This window comes from Python bivittatus, unplaced genomic scaffold (assembly GCF_059951505.1).
Source record: "Python bivittatus isolate LINGU-HERP-01145 unplaced genomic scaffold, Pbiv_v1 ctg000410_np1212, whole genome shotgun sequence".
NCBI lineage: Eukaryota > Metazoa > Chordata > Lepidosauria > Squamata > Pythonidae > Python > Python bivittatus.
The window spans coordinates 8,692,360-8,707,921 of record NW_028277067.1 but is presented as its reverse complement, the minus strand read 5'-3'; the positions used below and the strand labels follow the sequence as shown (position 1 = coordinate 8,707,921).

The following is a 15,562-nucleotide window of genomic DNA, read 5'->3' as shown; positions in this document are numbered from 1 at the left end:
GCTGATAGAGAAAGCAAAGGCTCAGAGATAAATAAATGGCTGAGGTAGAGTAGGTAGAGTTGTGCCTCTCAACACTCCAAAATCACTACTGGTCACTTGACTTTGCTGGCAAAATAATAGATTATGAAGAGTAACAAATTCTTTTAGGCTATCATTGAATGCCATTGGAATAAGGAGTGGGGGCGGAATTATTACTGACCAGTTATAAGATCAGGGCAGTTAACAAATATAGGAAGCAAATAAATAAATACTGGTACAATTACTGACAACAAGGAGGAAAATACTACCATCACCCAGTCATAAGATTGGGGTAATTAAAAAACACAGCTAACTTAAGCATGTCTCATTCATCAGTTGCAGATAAGGTAACAGGGACAAAGGAGGAAATTGGTATGGTCAGATCATACTTTCATCATTGTTAAGTGCTGGGTTTGGTGGAACAGGGCCACAGGGATGTGAACTACTAGCATGCTCAAAGGTTTTGTAGCTTATTTACCAGGCTATGTTCACATTGCTTTCTGTATACCCAATATACAGTAAGTAAGTAAGTAAGAACAGTAAGGTTGGGGAGAATATACATCTGAATCTTTAGGGGAACCCTGGATTATCTGCAGTAGAACAGGAAATATTTCTAATTCTTAGTTGTTTGAAATAGCAAATGCTTGATAAGTGCCTCACTCCTATCTTGAAGCATGCTGCTAGAATGAAAAATGTTTAGGGTAATCAGAGGTGGGTTTTTCTTGGGAACTTCAGTTCAGTTCTGGTACTCTTTGGTTTAAAACTCTTTGCATCTAAAAGTTTGTCTTTTGTACCAGGCTCCATTTGGTTTTAGCTAAATCCAAAATGGATCCTGTTGCCTTAGAAAATATGTACTTTTCCTGAAAGGTGTCTTGTAGTTTCATTGTTCTTGAAGTCTTGGGTGTAGGTGTTTCTATCTTCTTTTCTGTGTCACACATGCAAACACACACATACTTCTTGTGGAGGAAGGGAGTGTCAGCTAAATTCATCTTGGTTTGCTGCCTATATAAACATCTGTAGCTGCAATTATCTATATAACTTCTGTAACCAGAAAATTTGCTGTTGGAAAAGAATGCAGCATCTAGAGAATCATAGATATCAATTAAAAGAAGAGATCAAATTTGTAGCCTTATAAGCTGAGATAACTTGAAGTCAAGCAGGCAGGCAGCCTCAGATACTCAATAATTGAGGAATAATTGAAGAATAGGAGACAGGGATGGTTTTTTCCTATGGATGACAATAACAGAATACCTGTTAAATCCTTACAGAATCTGCATTGTGTACTTGATCTACAGAATTTAGTTTTTCTGTATCTCTGTCTTGGAGCCAACTTTTGTGGCCTTCCAAGCATAAAGCAGCTAGGGCTAAAAGCTATTATGGAAGCAAGAGGGATGTTGATTTTTAATGGTGCTTTGTCCTGCACCATAACAGGTCTCCCATCAGCAGCCTCCCCACTCTCTTTGACCAGACGGTATCAACTAGCAGTGGACAGCTGGAAAATGTCCCCCAGGCCACACCAAACATCGAGCAGCTCCTGGAGAAACAGGGCAATGGAGAAGCCGGTGTCAATAGTGAGTTGTGGGAAATTGTTTGAAAGTGGCCGATGGGTTAAGGCAAGGATGTGCAATGTTATTGGCCTGTGGCCATGTTTTTTAAATTGCCTTTGAGGGCTGCAAAGTCATGGCAGATCAATTTAAGAGTGTCACTGGATTGAGCAGAACCAGGATTTTCTGCCCTTTGGGGGAGAGTTTCAGAGGTTTTGCAGAGACAAGGCATTCATCTTGCCTCCCCAAACTCCATCTAGACAGAAGAAATAGGCCTAATGTTAGGGAGTCTTGGAGGGGTTAGGGGGTGAATTAGGTATGCTAAAACTCTGCAGAGCTGAAGGCCACAGTCCCACCAACCCATGAAAACAACAGACTGAAAAGTTGGATCCTGCTTATTCCAGGGATGCCCTGGGTTCTGCAGAAGGGATACTGGAAGGCTGCTCTCAGCCTGCAGACCATGGCTGTGTCCTTGTGGCTTAAGACTGAGGTGACCAAAGTGGGGGAAACCCTTTATCAATTAAGCTTCTTCCCTCCCTTCATCTCTGCAGTGGGTGGCCTTCTCCCACCCCCACCCCCCATGACTGTACCATCCCAAGATAGAGGAAAATGGTAACTTGATGCAATCCAGGAACAGGCAGATGTGTCCTTAAAGAGAAGAGTTTAAGCTCATTCTCCCAAATATTAATGTGAATGCTAATGGGCTAAGACCCCTGTCCAGTCCTTTCTGCCATTTGGAGATGTTTTCTGCCAATCACAGGAGGAGACTCAGTGCCTAGTTTTACTACAGTTCCCATCATGTTTGACCATTATGCATGCTAGGTGGAGATCTGGGATTTATAGTTTAATCACAATGAGAGATTTGAGGTTGGGAGCCAGTAGGTCAAAGTGGGGGACTTAGACTGGGGAGATGACTTCAAATCAGCACGTCCTTGGGATAAATTGTAGATGCTTTTCTCTAAATCCTTTTTTTAACCCAGAGCTATATTTTTTCCAGTGGAAATTTTTTGACTCTGAATAAAAAATCCACACCATTAATCAGCATCATACTTTTTTCCAGATGGCAGTATATACACCTTTTGGCCATGTGTTCAATCAATACATGAAAGAGGGGTGGAATTGTAGCCCTGGCTCTGCCCATGTTCTCCATCTCTATAGTGGTCCTGTCTCTCTGATCTTCTTCTCTACATAGAGTAGAACCTATATGCAGCTGTTTTTTCTTTCCACCAAAGATGTAGAGATTGCTACCAGCTCAGCAGGTGCAGTTCTGCTGAGTCCACCACATGTTGACCAAACCCATAGATGGAATATAAGGAAGGGTTTATACTGCCTTTCCCAGCCTAGAACTCTCCAGTTATACTGAGCTACTCCCTAAATTCCTAATCATTGTGGCCAAAGTAGGCTGTGCAGAGCTGGAATAAACCGTAGAAATTGAGATATACCTAATGTGCAACTCTTTGGACACTGTTCAATTAGTATGATTATGGTTTTTCAGACTTTTAATTTTATTTTTCCCTTAAATGTAAACACTGCACAGACCAGTCCATACTGTCAGATTAATAGACTGCAAAACATTTGTAAGTATCCCAGTAAAATGTAATTTTGAAGTAAAGCTTTACATTTGTTTGGATTTAACATTACTGAAACGTGTTTGTTTGTTTATTAAATTTATATGCTGCCCACCTCCCCCAGAAGGTGACTTCATTGTTGTGGTTTATTGGATGTTTTTCTCCTAAATTCTAGCAATTGGAAAACTTTGGGATAATTACATAGCAGATATAATTAACGCGATGCTATCTTTAAATTTTGTTTACCAAAAAGAAGCCAAAAGAACATGCCCTGGCATGACAGGGTGATTGAAACCCCGTTCTTTTTTACCTGCCAGTTTGAGGGCAATGCTCATTACTGCAGATTTTTTATTTTATATATCAAATTTGTCATTAGATGCCCTGCCCGTGACTATCTGATGACTGTAAGTGTTCTTGTAGCTCTCCTTCCCATTTCATATGTATTTTAATAGTGTCAACACTGTTATCCTTCCATTCCTTTCCATTCCCAACCTTCTCTCCTTTCCTTATCCCCCTTTCTACTTCCTGTAGTCGTAGAGATGCTCAAGGCACTTCATTCACTACAGAAAGAAAATCAGCGCCTTCAGGAGCAGATCATGACTTTGGCAGCTAAAAAGGAGCGCCTGCAGCTTCTGAATGTTCAGCTCTCTGTTCCCTTCCAAGTGGTGACCACCAGCAATGGCCCCTCAGGCCAGGCCCAATACATCCTAGCTCCCAACAGTAAGCAAATCTAACTGTAGTGGCGTTTGATTCCTAAAAGGGGCCTCTCTAACGAGGCGTCACTGTTAATATCTGACTAACATCAGACAAAACCTTCTGAGCACTTAGGGATGGTTGATGCTGGATCCTTTTTTAAATGTACTTTTGCTGTATATTCTTTCTAATGGGTTTAGTTTTAGGGTTGTTTCTATGATTGCAATGTTTTGTGAATTTTATCATCTTCTGTTCTGGGCTGCTTTGCAGCTCAGGAAACTACAATAGATCATTGGCAAATACACTTTAACAAATGAAAAATAAAACACGGTCCACCCAGAGCCCACCCAGAAATAATATAGTGTGGCCAAGAGAAAAGCCCTTTGAATTAGTACACTGCTAACTCATTGCTGAAAAGACATTCTGCAGATGCTCAGGGGCACAGTGGAATGTCCTTTTGATTCTTTCTCTTCCCTTCTAGCCTGCAACAGTGACTCACTGAGTATCAGCAAGAGCCCCCCATGCAAAAATAGTTTTGGTATCGAGAATGCACTGTCCACTTCCTCTGAGGTATGAAGCATCTCTTTCTTTTCTCCTCTTTATTATCACTTAGGAGACTATTGTGTTCATGCATTCTGAATGCCACTGAATGAGACTGTTCCAGGGGCAGGGAAAGCACAATGACTGGGAAGAGCGAGCAACCTGCTACTTAAATGCATGGGTGCTATATTTGTACATACCTGTCCACTTGAAATCCTGGTGCATTAGGCTCCCAGGTAATGTCCCATTGGGTTTGTCTAGCTTGAGTACTAAAATATCTTGGGCCAATTCTGGTGCCAGAGGTGTGGCCCAGCTGTCATATTTCTCTTTAGTTTTGCATCTATGTCCTGTGCCTATATGTGGCAATATTTGCTAAGCCCTGAAGTATTGGGTGCATTGTTCAAATGCCTGAGAAGTTTACCTTCTTTAAACAAGATTCTAATTCCTGTGCTGTAGCAGTGGTCTTGATAATTCACCACTGATGTTTGCTCAACTTGGAACTGTGACAAAGTTGGCTCAAAAAGAAAGTGGTTATGATAGTAAAAAGTTCAAAATAAATTCTACAAAATTATGCACTTTCCATCCCTACACTCATTCCATTCCATACAGAATTCCAGTTTTCCTGGTACAGAGTTTGGAATATCTGTTTTTTAAAATATAGAAGGCGCTGGATATGGTTCTTATTGTATCATATTGATCCTCCCTCCCTCCCTCCCTCCCTCCCTCCTTCATTCCTTTCTTTCTCTTTCCAGGATCTTCACTCAGGATGCCCAAGCAGGAGCAGCTCCTCTCTGTCCTTCCACAGCACACCTCCTCCACTCCCCTTGCTGCAGCAGAGCCCTGCCTCACTTCCTCTAACTACTGGGGTCCAACAGCAGCCACCACTACCACCAGTGAATGGTCTGAGCAGAGCCATGGGGACTGTTCATGGAGGAAGTGCCCCAGCTAGTCACAGCCTTGTGGATGGTCTCCTTGGCAGTCTGACAGGAGGGCAGCAGATCCCCATCAATGGCATTCTAGGAAGTTTAAATGGCACTGTGGCCACTCAGACCCAGAATCCAGTACTGGCACAAACCAGTGGTCCCCCCAACCTACAGCTCTCCATGAACCAAAGTAGGTAAGGTTCTTGAAGGAAGAGGGAAGACTAGAAGAAAGCAGCCAAGCATCTAGGAAGTTGATCTTTAAGGACCTGATTGCCCTAACATTTGGGGATCTGTTCTACTTCATTTTTATTTATTTCCAGTATTTTGAAATTGCCACAATGATACATTTCTAGGTGGTTTGTAAATCAAACCATAAGAACAATAAAAACCCCACATATTATAATAATGCTCAGAAAATCAGTAAATTAAAAGTAACCCACTGCTGACCGAATAAGAAACAAAGCTTGGTCTTCAAACACTTGTTGGAAAAGTTAAGTCCTTTCCAAATAGCAACCTAAAGTGGAGGTCAATCACATCTCATGAAGGGTATATTCTAGAGGGTCAGGGCAGCAGAGAGAGGCATTGCTTCCAGGCCTTAACCCGCTTTACTTCCCAAACTGAACAGACAGGCTGGCCAGACTCAAACTGGAGGGTGTGGTCACCTAGGTATCCTGGAGCTTTACCTTTGGGCTTATATGGCAAAGCTAGCATCTTGAACTGTACTTGGAATCCTATTAATACCCAGTGCTGCAGCTGTAAATAGGCGTGACATTGCAATCAGCTTGTACCCATCAGCATGTGGGCTAGTACATTTTGCACCAACTACAGTCTCCAGGTAGCCTTCAAGACAGACCCAGGTATCACGTATTATAGTAAACCAATCTGGAGGTAATGAGGGCAAGAATGTGTCACCAGAGCTTCCTGCTCCAAAAAGCATTGCAACTGTTTGATCAGCCAAAGTTGGGCAAGGGCACCCCTGGTCACAGATTCCATTTGCTGGTCTAGGTAGAGTCAGGAATCAGTAGTGTTTCCAAATGGTGGACCTGCTCCTTCAGGAACAGTGTGACCCCCTCCAATGCTGGGGGGAGCATTCAATCACCACACAGCTGCTGGACAAACAGCTTGTTGGTATTTATCCACAACTTGTTTTGTCTCATCCAGACTCTTATAGCCCCTCCAGACATTGGGTAAACAGTTCCACAACAGTTCCTGTTCAGCTCTGGATGGAGAGTAGAATGGTGTCAGCAGCATAGGGATGATACCTCACCTGTAGCTCATGGATGACCACTCTCTGCAGCTTCGTGAATATGTTAAAGAGTGAAGGGGAGAGGGCCAAGCCCTATGGCACACCATATAAAAGAGGATACAGTCTCCCTGCCCATTCATTGACCAGTACCATCCACCCAGGAGGAAGCAGAACCACTGTAAAACCACAGTCCAGGAGGGTACCATGGCCAGTGGTGTCAAAAGCAGCTGGTAAATCTAACAGGACAAAGTGAGCTGCACTAGCCAATCTGCTTAACCTTTATCTGCTATTCTTGCATGCATCACCCCATCTATTTATGTGTTGGATATTTGGGAAAGGGTGTACATGTATAAGCAAATGTATTTTTAACATGTATCCTGAACCCTGTGATCCTGGCTTCCAGTAAGGCAGAGGGAAATTAAAAGGTAGCAATAATATGAGTAGGACATGTGCTTAAATAATCCAGTCCTGATAGCATTTGGCACAGCAAGAGACCATCGCATTGTTGTTTTAATAAATCCCTCTTAAACTGAGCTTTCCAAGTCTCCAACTTCTTGATTCTGAAGTAGTAGAGCTCGTGCTGTCTTTTCCAGCAGTGCTGCACTGCACAAACCCCCCCGTTCTTTTTGCCTGTCTTCCAGCATGCCCAGCGTGACTCATTTGTCGGAGCAGCAGAGGCAGCTGCTCAGCCAGCCTGAACTTCAGCTGCAGCAACTGCAGCAGCTCCTGACGTCACAGCCACTCAGCCCGGTAAGTGCCGTTTCATCAGCCAACTGCTGAGGAACAAATACTAGCTGAGACATCAGGGCATCATCTTGGGAACTCGAGGTATAAGGTTTTCAGAAGAAGACAGTGTTTTATCAACAGCACAAAACAAACTAGAATCAGACTGCTGTTCTTACTGCCTTTGGTCATTGGACTTTAGACAAAACCCAGTTTCCATGTTCAGTGTAAAAAGAACTTTCTTTGAAAGCCAGAGCAGAGACTTCTAATCTCCTTGCAGCTGCCAAATGATGGAGGGGAGCAGGTAATGTGAGAATTGAAACAAGAAAACATGGTTTTCTGATAAATATAAGGCTACTAGTTTTGGGCAGCAAAATTCCAGACAGGCAGTAGAGGGCAGCAAAGAGTTAAAGATTTCTGTAGTGCTCATTCAGATGTTTGCAGCCCAAATCTGGCAGCTCTTGAAAAACCAAAACTTAATCAAGTAATTGCCTACCTTGTCACCCAGGCCTTCTTTCAAGAGAAAACCATACCCTACAGCACACAAGCAGGCAAAATAGACAAAAATGGTTGTTTTCATAGAAGCACACTGCAAAAGCATCGGGTCAATTTTCCTTTAGATTTTTTTTTTTTTTTGGCTCTCCTTAAGGCAATACCATAAGGCACATGCCATAAAAACAGCAGTCTTCAGCACAGGGATTTTTGTTTTCCAGCTCTTCTGGTGTAGGATGTGAGGGAGAGCTGCTACAGTCTTTCTGCAGCTGATCATGATAATTTGGTTCTTAGGAGCAGCAGACGTTGATATTCCAGATGATTCAACAAATTCAGCACAAAAGAGAATTGCAGCGGCTCCAGATGACTGGCTCCTCCATACCTGGCCTTGGGCCAGCTACTACCACATCCCTTCTCCACTCCAGCAATAACGCACCATCGGCTGCCAACAGCACTCTCCTGGCCTCCATCTCCCCCCAACAACTTAATCCTGCCAGCTCATTGATGGCTTCCCCACCACTCAGCACCCCTGGGAACAGCCTGATGTCAGCAGCAGCAGGGTCTGTTATTCCACCTGTCCTCACAGCCCAAACCAACCCTTTCCTCAACCTGCAGGGTGACAGTAGCAGCCAGAAAGGAATGGTGAGCATCTTATAAGGAGGCCAAAAGCAAGGTATTGCCTACCAACAGTTGAGCTACTTTAATGACATAGATTATTCATAGATATTCTAACTCTGGAAAGAGGTTTTCTGGAACTGGGAGCATGTCTAGGTCTACTACTGTGTGGAGGTTATTTTCCAGGAAGTGTGGTGGGGAATCTTAAACATGGTTAAGGAACAGATTTGGATGTATGATATGAGCAGTAATTGTAGATAAAGTAGATATTGGGAAACAAAGAAGTTAAAGTTTGGAAAATATAGTGGAAAATGTTCTATAAAAGAATGGGTTAATGGACAGACAGCTGATATGGGAAGTGGCTGGATAAGGCTAAGTGGAAGAGTCTGGAAATGAAAGAAAGATTATATTTGGAAAGGTGCCTGGGATTAGAATCTCAGATGAGTGTTTCATATCTGTTTTTCTTTCTCCTTTCTTAAAAAATATTGTTTGGCATATCACCAATTTAGACAGTTCTGTTTTTGCCATTTTTTTCCTCTAGAGCATGAATGAAAAGGGAGGTGCCTCAGTGCAAGACAAAGGCTAACTTTGGTGATACCAGGCTGCTTTCTCTGCCATAGGAAAACAGTCTCTCCCTGAGCCTTGGATCTCAAAACGTAGAGCAACCACATGAAAGGCTTCCCAGAAAGTCTTCCTCGCCACAGTCACGGTGACACCAAGTGGAGGCATGCCAGAAGTCTACGTTCCTCGGTTCTGAGCCTGTCATTTAGTGCCCTTCTAAAAGAGACAGGTGGCGTGAGCACCCCTTTCCTTTGCTGGCTTTGTCTATTCTGCTGCACTTAAGTCATGAGAAGTTGCACTCCAGATGGAAAGGACAAAGCAGTCTGTTTGACATCCAAGGATATCCCCTCAAAGATGGGATATATGAGCTGGACACAGCCACAATCATCTGGTGACTAATGTTATTTTTGCAGAGCATGACATTTCCAAACCAGGGTTAAGAAATCCAACAATATTCAACTGTAGGAAGATCCAGCTACAGCAAATCAGGATCAGATGTTTTTCAAGTTTCCAGTGAATAGGAAGGTAGGGTTGGAGAAATAGTACTTGGAGATCCAGATACATGAATCCTATACCAAGAGTTTCACTCCCATAGGACTTCAGATGTCTACATCATCACTGACTCCTACTGAGGTACAGTTCAGCTGGGAATGAAAAGGTAGTCTCAGCATAACTGGGAACAATTGCCTTCGTTCTCCCAAATCTCTGCCAGCCACATGTCTTAAAAACCATTCTGAAGGAAATGGCCCCACTCTTCCATCTTTGACCAAGGGATTCATCTTTCTATCCTTCAGGAGTCTTTGCAGGCAATGTATGGTTACAAATAATCTATAGTCAATGCTGAGATATTTCCAGCCACTCACAAAGAGCTTTTGTTCTCTGTCAGATCAACCACTCAAAAGCCAACACCAAAGAGGCAAAACAAAGGCTTTGTCTAACAGCAGGAGCTATTCCATCCATCTCCAACAGCAGCTGGTAAGAACATCTTCCCTGTGAAACAGATCTAAGTCAGATCCCATCTAAGGAAAACGTTGGTCTTCCCATCACTGGAAGCCTATTTCCATCTCCATTTTATAACCAGATGTCTTAGCAAAGGCATGAATTTCCTCCTCCTTCCGGGGGAAAAAAGTGAAATGGAGATAAAAATCAGATATTCTGAGGAACCCAGCTCAGCTTTGTCTTTATTGGATAAATCCAGATCTCTTTGGGAGCAAGATTCCAGGTGATCAAAACACCTAGGAACTTTCAAAGTTTTCCTGCCTCCATGGATATACAGTCATTTTTAGGCTCAATCTTGCCACCTGTTCCAATTTGCACTATTTTCAACCATTGGTGGTGAGCAAGTGCTGATGGCCCCATAATAACCACTGTTGTTTAAAATCATATTTTTGTGTGTGTGTTTTTTCTATTTGAACAAAGCAACAGTATCTGCCACATAGGTGAGTTGGACTTTTAACAAATAAGACACTGAAGCAACTTTTCAGGAATTTTGTGTTTGGTTTATTTTATTCAAACAGATATGTTTAACTCCAAGTTTTGAGTGTGTGTGCATACATGCACGCAGTTTAAGTTTGTTTGCTTGTTTTTATGATATTGTTTAATAGCTCCTGGAAACTGACAAAAACAGTAAGTATTCCAAATGAAAACTGGGAAGTTTTCTTTCCAGTCATGGCAGCTTTGGCACAAGTTAAGGAGCAGCTAGAAGAACAACATTTGACTCCCTTCCACTTCAGCTGAGTGTAAACATAGTTTTTTAGTCAGAAAACTAGGCCAACTCAATGCACTTACTCTTTAGATAGCCAACTCACCTTTAAAATACATCCAGGCCAGTGCATTCGTTTTATTTTGTCCTTCACTAGCTTAATTAGAGTATTTCCTTGGTCCTTATTCAGCTGCCATAATACTGAATGGCTATTAGTTGTGATGGAAGTAGTTCAGAGCGGAGAACAGAAGCTACATCTAACCTTTGCTCCCCTTTTCAAGTAACTAATGGGCACTATCTCCAGAATTCTTATTGTAACCTGCAACTGCATTGCAAAAAGTAACTGTTCCATAGCACCAGCAAAATTCATAATCCATCTAGGCCTATGACTTCTGTCTCCTTATCTTGGTGCTGGGGGAAAAGATTATTTTTTCCAACTACAGCTACTAGAATTGCAAGCATGATTTTTTTAGAAAATTGTTGCCATCAATAAATGTTGTATCTGCACAACTGCACCCGTAAGGTTATAGAATGTTTAGCCAAAGGAAGGCAAGTGGATAAGCATTTAAGAGAAAATGACAGGTGTATGAGAGCAAACTGATCATTAAAATATTTTGGAAAAGAGATGAGTTCTTTAAATAAACAAAAGGGGTAAAGCATTAGCTGAGAAGGATGACATTCTATCTAAAACATCGTGGAAAAGTTTGTATCTCTGCAATGAGAGCAGAACTAGACATCACAAAAGGAAGGTTCTACTCCATATTTTCATTGGACTGTAATCATATTAGTGGATTGGGTAAAGGCATTTGAGGAAGAGAATTAACAGATGGGAAGGGGCTAGTCATGTGACATTGCACTTAGGCACATTTGCTCATTCGAGGCTTGCATTCTAAAATCTAATATTATTGTTTTCTTGCTAGCCCATAAAGCTTTTGCAGGGATATTTTTCTCCTTTAAGCCTTTTTCTGCTTGTATTTTCCCTTGCTTTGAGCCACAGGGTAGATAATCTGTGTTCCTCCAGATGTTGGTGAACTTTCATTCTTAGCAACCCTAGTCAATATGATCAACTATGGACAATGCTGGGATCTATGGTTCAGGAACATCTGAAGGACCATAGGTTGCCCACCCCTGTGTTAAGGAATGAGACAGTTCTACAAAACTGTCATTTCCTAAGATCGAGACAGTGCATCGATCATGTTTTGTGACTTTAAGCACTCAGAAAGTGGGAGGTATCTAGCCCCAGGTGAACCACCATATAAAAATTGAAAAAAAAATTATCATCATAATTACAGTCATCGTTACATTTATATATCATGTTTCCTCTGAAAGCTCAAGGTGAAATACATGGAGATCACCCTTCATTTCTCCACATAACAAATGTGTGAGGTAGATTGGACTGAGCAATAGTGATTGGTCTGAAATCGTGGAGTCCTTGGGGTTCTCTGAGCTTGGTTGTTTTCTTGCAAACATTTCGTTTGCAAAGCTAGCACTGAAGACGTTACCTAGCCAGGTAACAAAACGTTTGCAAGAAAACAACCAAGCTCAGAGAACCCCAAGGACTCCACAGCTCAACCCTTAGCTACACATATTCTCTTCTGTTGTTCTGAAATCATCCAGTGAAGTTTATGGTTCAAGGGGAACTTGAACCTGAGTCTTCCTAATCCAGTCCAACACCTGAACCATTAATCTACAATGGTTGTATGAACTGAACTGAAAAGTAATAAGGAATGGATGATTCTGCCTTTGGGCAGCAGGTGGTACTAAGGCTGAAGTGGACTTTCAATTTATGATCCTACATATCAACTTTTTCTGGTAGGCAGTTCAAAATTTTGGCTACACAGAAATTGTCTGGTTAGAGATGCGTATTCATGAAGTTTAGTTTGTCCCACCTGATCACTATAGGCCAATTTAGAGGACATAGGGAATGGCCTTGAAGGACAGGAGAAAGAGCCACTACCAAGGCAATGATCAGACAAGCACATATTGAACCCTTTCCAACAAACTAGTTTGAGTAAATGTCTTAGACAGTCCTTCCTGTGCTGGAATGGAATTATGAAGGCCAGACTCAGGGAGAAAAACGTTTTTCTCCCTGAGTCTGGCCTTCATAACTCCATTCCATCACACTTCCCTACTTCACACAAAGATAAAGTGATGGAAGGGGGAAGCATATGCAGACTTACAAGATTCTGTTACTATAGCTGTTACAATAAAAGTAGTTCTGACCTATATGGCATTGGTTTCTTAGTCTGGTCTACCTTGTAGGGTTGACATCCGTGCAGTATCCACATTGAGCCCCCAGTGAAGTGTAAGTGGCAGAATCCACAGGGTAGAACTCAATACAACTTCTTGCACTCAAGGCCACATATTCAGCTGCCAGTCTGAGAAGCACAGTTAAAATTGAGGGTGTAATTAAGACATATCTGCAACCATAAGATCAGCCACAGTGCTTTCTGGAAGCATCCTAAGAATATCAGCTTCCATTTCTTGGAGGTGTCAAATCTAATCTGCAAAACTCCAGATGACTACTAGAAGGGAGAAAACTCTACATCATACAGTGGTCATCTGGAGTTCTGAAGCTTGGATCTGACAGCCCTGTCATTTCTTAACCAGATAGGTTTTTAACATATGATATTGAGAAAATGAGCAAGTTGTGCTTAGAGGTAACTTGGAAGGCAGAAAGTGAGACTGAAAAGCCTTCTCTTGGACAATATAAGGAACTAGTGCTTTTGCATGGTTCCCTTTTTCTTCCCATGGATAGCAAATGGAGAAGGGAGTACAGCACTTTTCTTGAGCAATAGAAGCCTTGTGGAGCTGCATTAGGCATTTTGGCTCTATAGATAATATATTTACATTTGAGAAAAAGTTATACTGTGTATCGGGGAAAAGTCATCTGGAGGCTATGCTAGCTTGTGGAACTGGTTGGTATACCACTTTCTTGCCTCTCCAGGAGTACTGTATATAACACATCTAAAAATCAAATGCAATTCTGAAAAGGTCCCAAGCAAGCACTAGATCAGATAAACTTACAAGTCTTAAAAAAGGATTGTTGGGCTTGGAACAGTGCTCACCTGAAGTAGAGTCAAATATAACTCCAGTCACTCAGTTTTCAGTTACAGAAATCAGTGTGCCAAGCAAATTTAGAATAAGACATATAAATATGGCCAGAAGATGACAATGGCAACTCACTTCTGTATTGTTGCCAAGTTATCAGGAGTTGAGCTTGACTCGGGGGAGCCTATTTTTGATTGGGATGTGGTGAAGTTTGTTCATTAAGAGAACAAAACATACCAACTTCTTTTATACAGCCCATTGTCGTCTTGACTATGTGAATTAGAGGTACCTTCCAGTTTTCTTTCCTTGCATGACTCTGGAGTTTGTTGTATCACACTTGTCACTTCATATGTTAACTTGGAATTGGCATTTGATCCTGAAATTCTAACTTTGCTAATCACTTCTCTTAAAGTGATTAGAAACTCAGCATAGGAAGGTATGAAGGTTAAAGAGCCAAAGTGTTATACAGTATTGGCTAAAATTGTCAAGAAAGCCCACTGGGTTACTTGGGGCCAGTCTCTATCTCTCAGTTCAACCTATTCCTCAGACGTATTGCAGGAAAAATTAGAAGAGAGAGTGCCATGTATGTTTCCTTTTGCTCCTGGAGGAAAAGCAGGATATAAATTTAACAAAGAAGAAAACACATTCATTGTACTTTGGCATCTCAAAGGCATTCTCCCCATTTTAAAGTATCAATACCTTTCCGATCCATTGTTCCTGTCTTACCTGCAATAGTTTCTACTTCTGATTGGAACATTACTTCCAGCCAAGATATCTAACAAGCCATTATTGGGAACAGTAATCAGAAATTTTCCCTTCTGTTCAGACTTGCCATATCTGATGGCCAATAAGTGGCATCAAACATTTATCTCTTTGCTGCCAGCTTGTGGTTGTCCTGATTTTTACAGCCCCTATATGATCTGTTTACTCTTGTTCATCTCTTTGCAACTGATATTCAGAAGGATTCTAGCACGGGGGGCCCCAACCTTTTTGAGTTTCTGCAAATTCAGTTTTCACATTATGGATGTCTCTGGAAAATGGGTCAGGGAGGGCATGCCCATTCACAAAATATAGGGGACAAAATCAGTTATAAAGCAAGCAGGGTTACAGGAACACTCTCTGCAATTTTTTCCAGCTCTTCTCTACTTGCAGGAAGCCTTCAAACAAGCACTGGTTGTTTTCTTGAAAAGCTTATAGGAAATCTGTTTGAGTCCTAGAGACATTCCTGATGATGGTGATGATGGAGGCTGATGCTTTGCTTTACTGTGTTTCGAAAGTCAGATGAGACAGGCAGGCAGTATGATGATAGAGATATCTATGGGTAGGTTGGGATCCCCCACCCAACACTTTATTGAAGACCCTGAACAACTGTGTTTAATTGATCTCGATCTCTCTCGTTTGTTTACTTGCTTTTGAAGCCTTCAGTACTCTGGTATTCAATACAGTTTATGGCAGCTAACTCAGTAGGGCTACCACATGCACTCTGCAAATGTCCAGATGATCACTAGATGGCAACCAAGTTACAGAAAATGCTAACTTTTTGCTAGTGGTTGTCTGGATTTATTCAACCCACATATGGTGGGCCTATTCATGTGTTAAGAAGCACTTTCTTTTGTTGATTTTTAATCTGTCACAAATAATCAGTGACCACACTAACGCCTAGAAATAAGCTTGGAATTCTAGTTTATGTGAGCTTCCCAGAGTCTTGTCATTGGAGCAGAATACAAAGTGCAAAATAAACATACAAACAAACCATGATCTGAATGAACTGCATGCAGCTAGTTTGTGACTCCCATTACACAAACTGGAAGGCAAACCAGGCATGGTTAGGTTAGCATGAATTCCAAATTCAGATTTAAACCAGTGTCTGCTGTTGACTTGTTTGG

General features: G+C 41.8%; 1 protein-coding gene and 1 long non-coding RNA gene across 5 annotated transcripts in view; one reads left to right on the top strand and one right to left on the bottom strand.

Annotated features, from left to right (window-relative positions):
• MLLT6 (MLLT6, PHD finger containing) overlaps window positions 1-12,679 on the top strand; it is a 96,065-nt gene extending 83,386 nt beyond the window's left edge. For 3 of the 4 annotated variants that reach the window (XM_015887514.3, XM_025164565.2, XM_025164566.2), the window contains exons 14-20: window positions 1,450-1,589; window positions 3,662-3,850; window positions 4,305-4,393; window positions 5,116-5,480; window positions 7,174-7,282; window positions 8,042-8,389; window positions 8,904-12,679. In XM_015887514.3, coding sequence (XP_015743000.2) covers window positions 1,450-1,589; window positions 3,662-3,850; window positions 4,305-4,393; window positions 5,116-5,480; window positions 7,174-7,282; window positions 8,042-8,389; window positions 8,904-8,948 — 1,285 coding nt within the window. In that variant the 3' untranslated portion in view covers window positions 8,949-12,679. Of the gene's footprint in view, window positions 1-1,449; window positions 1,590-3,661; window positions 3,851-4,304; window positions 4,394-5,115; window positions 5,481-7,173; window positions 7,283-8,041; window positions 8,421-8,903 lie in introns of all 4 variants that reach the window. The other variant, XM_025164567.2, reaches the window with a different exon arrangement.
• Window positions 1-15,562, bottom strand: part of LOC148215448 (uncharacterized) — a 37,358-nt gene that overhangs the window by 11,687 nt on the left and 10,109 nt on the right. The window lies entirely within an intron of this gene.